General features: G+C 56.2%; 1 protein-coding gene across 1 annotated transcript in view; it reads left to right on the top strand.

Moving 5' to 3' along the window:
- Nucleotides 1–717, top strand: part of CSF2RA (colony stimulating factor 2 receptor, alpha, low-affinity (granulocyte-macrophage)) — a gene marked incomplete at its 5' end in the record, with an annotated part of 59593 nt that overhangs the window by 15238 nt on the left and 43638 nt on the right. Inside the window, one exon of the mRNA XM_012000627.1 lies at nt 320–408. Within this exon, the coding sequence (XP_011856017.1) occupies nt 320–408 (89 nt within the window). The remainder of the gene's footprint in view (nt 1–319; nt 409–717) is intronic.

Consider the following 717-nt stretch of genomic DNA (forward strand, 5'->3'; position numbering starts at 1 on the left):
TGTAACCCTACAGTCCTCTATTCACGACCCCTACAGTCCCCTACTGATGACCTCCAGCGTAACCCTACAGTCCCCTACTCACCACACTTGGTGTAATCCTATAGTCCCCTACTCACGACCCCTGCAGTCCCCTACCTATGACGCCTGGCATAACCCTACAGTCCCCTACTCACCACCCTGGTGGAACCCTACAGTCCCCTACTCACGACCTGTACAGTCCCCTTCCTACCACACCTAGCGTAGCCGTACAGTCCCCTACTTACCACACCTAGTGTAACCGTACAGTCCCCTACCCATGACCTGTGGCGTAACCCTACAGTCCCCTACTCACAACCCCTACAGTCCCCTACTTATGACCCCTGGCGTAACCCTACAGTTTCCTACTCACCACTCTGGCAGAACCGTACAGTCCCCTACTCATGACCCGTACAGTCCCCTTCCTACCACACCTAGCGTAGCCGTACAGTCCCCTACTTACCACACCTAGTGTAACCGTACAGTCCCCTACCCATGACCTCTGGCGGAACCCTACAGTCCCCTACTCATGACCCCTAGTGTAACACTGTACAGTCTCCTGCCCATGACCTCTGGCGTAACCCTACTGTCCCCTACTCATGATCCGTAGCATAACCCTACAGGACCCCCGGCGTAACCCTACGGTCTACCCACGACCTATGTCTGCCTGGACCCAGTGTAGACAGGAGAAGACCCCGCCCC

The sequence above is a fragment of the Mandrillus leucophaeus genome, unplaced genomic scaffold (genome assembly GCF_000951045.1).
Source record: "Mandrillus leucophaeus isolate KB7577 unplaced genomic scaffold, Mleu.le_1.0 Scaffold634, whole genome shotgun sequence".
Lineage (NCBI taxonomy): Eukaryota > Metazoa > Chordata > Mammalia > Primates > Cercopithecidae > Mandrillus > Mandrillus leucophaeus.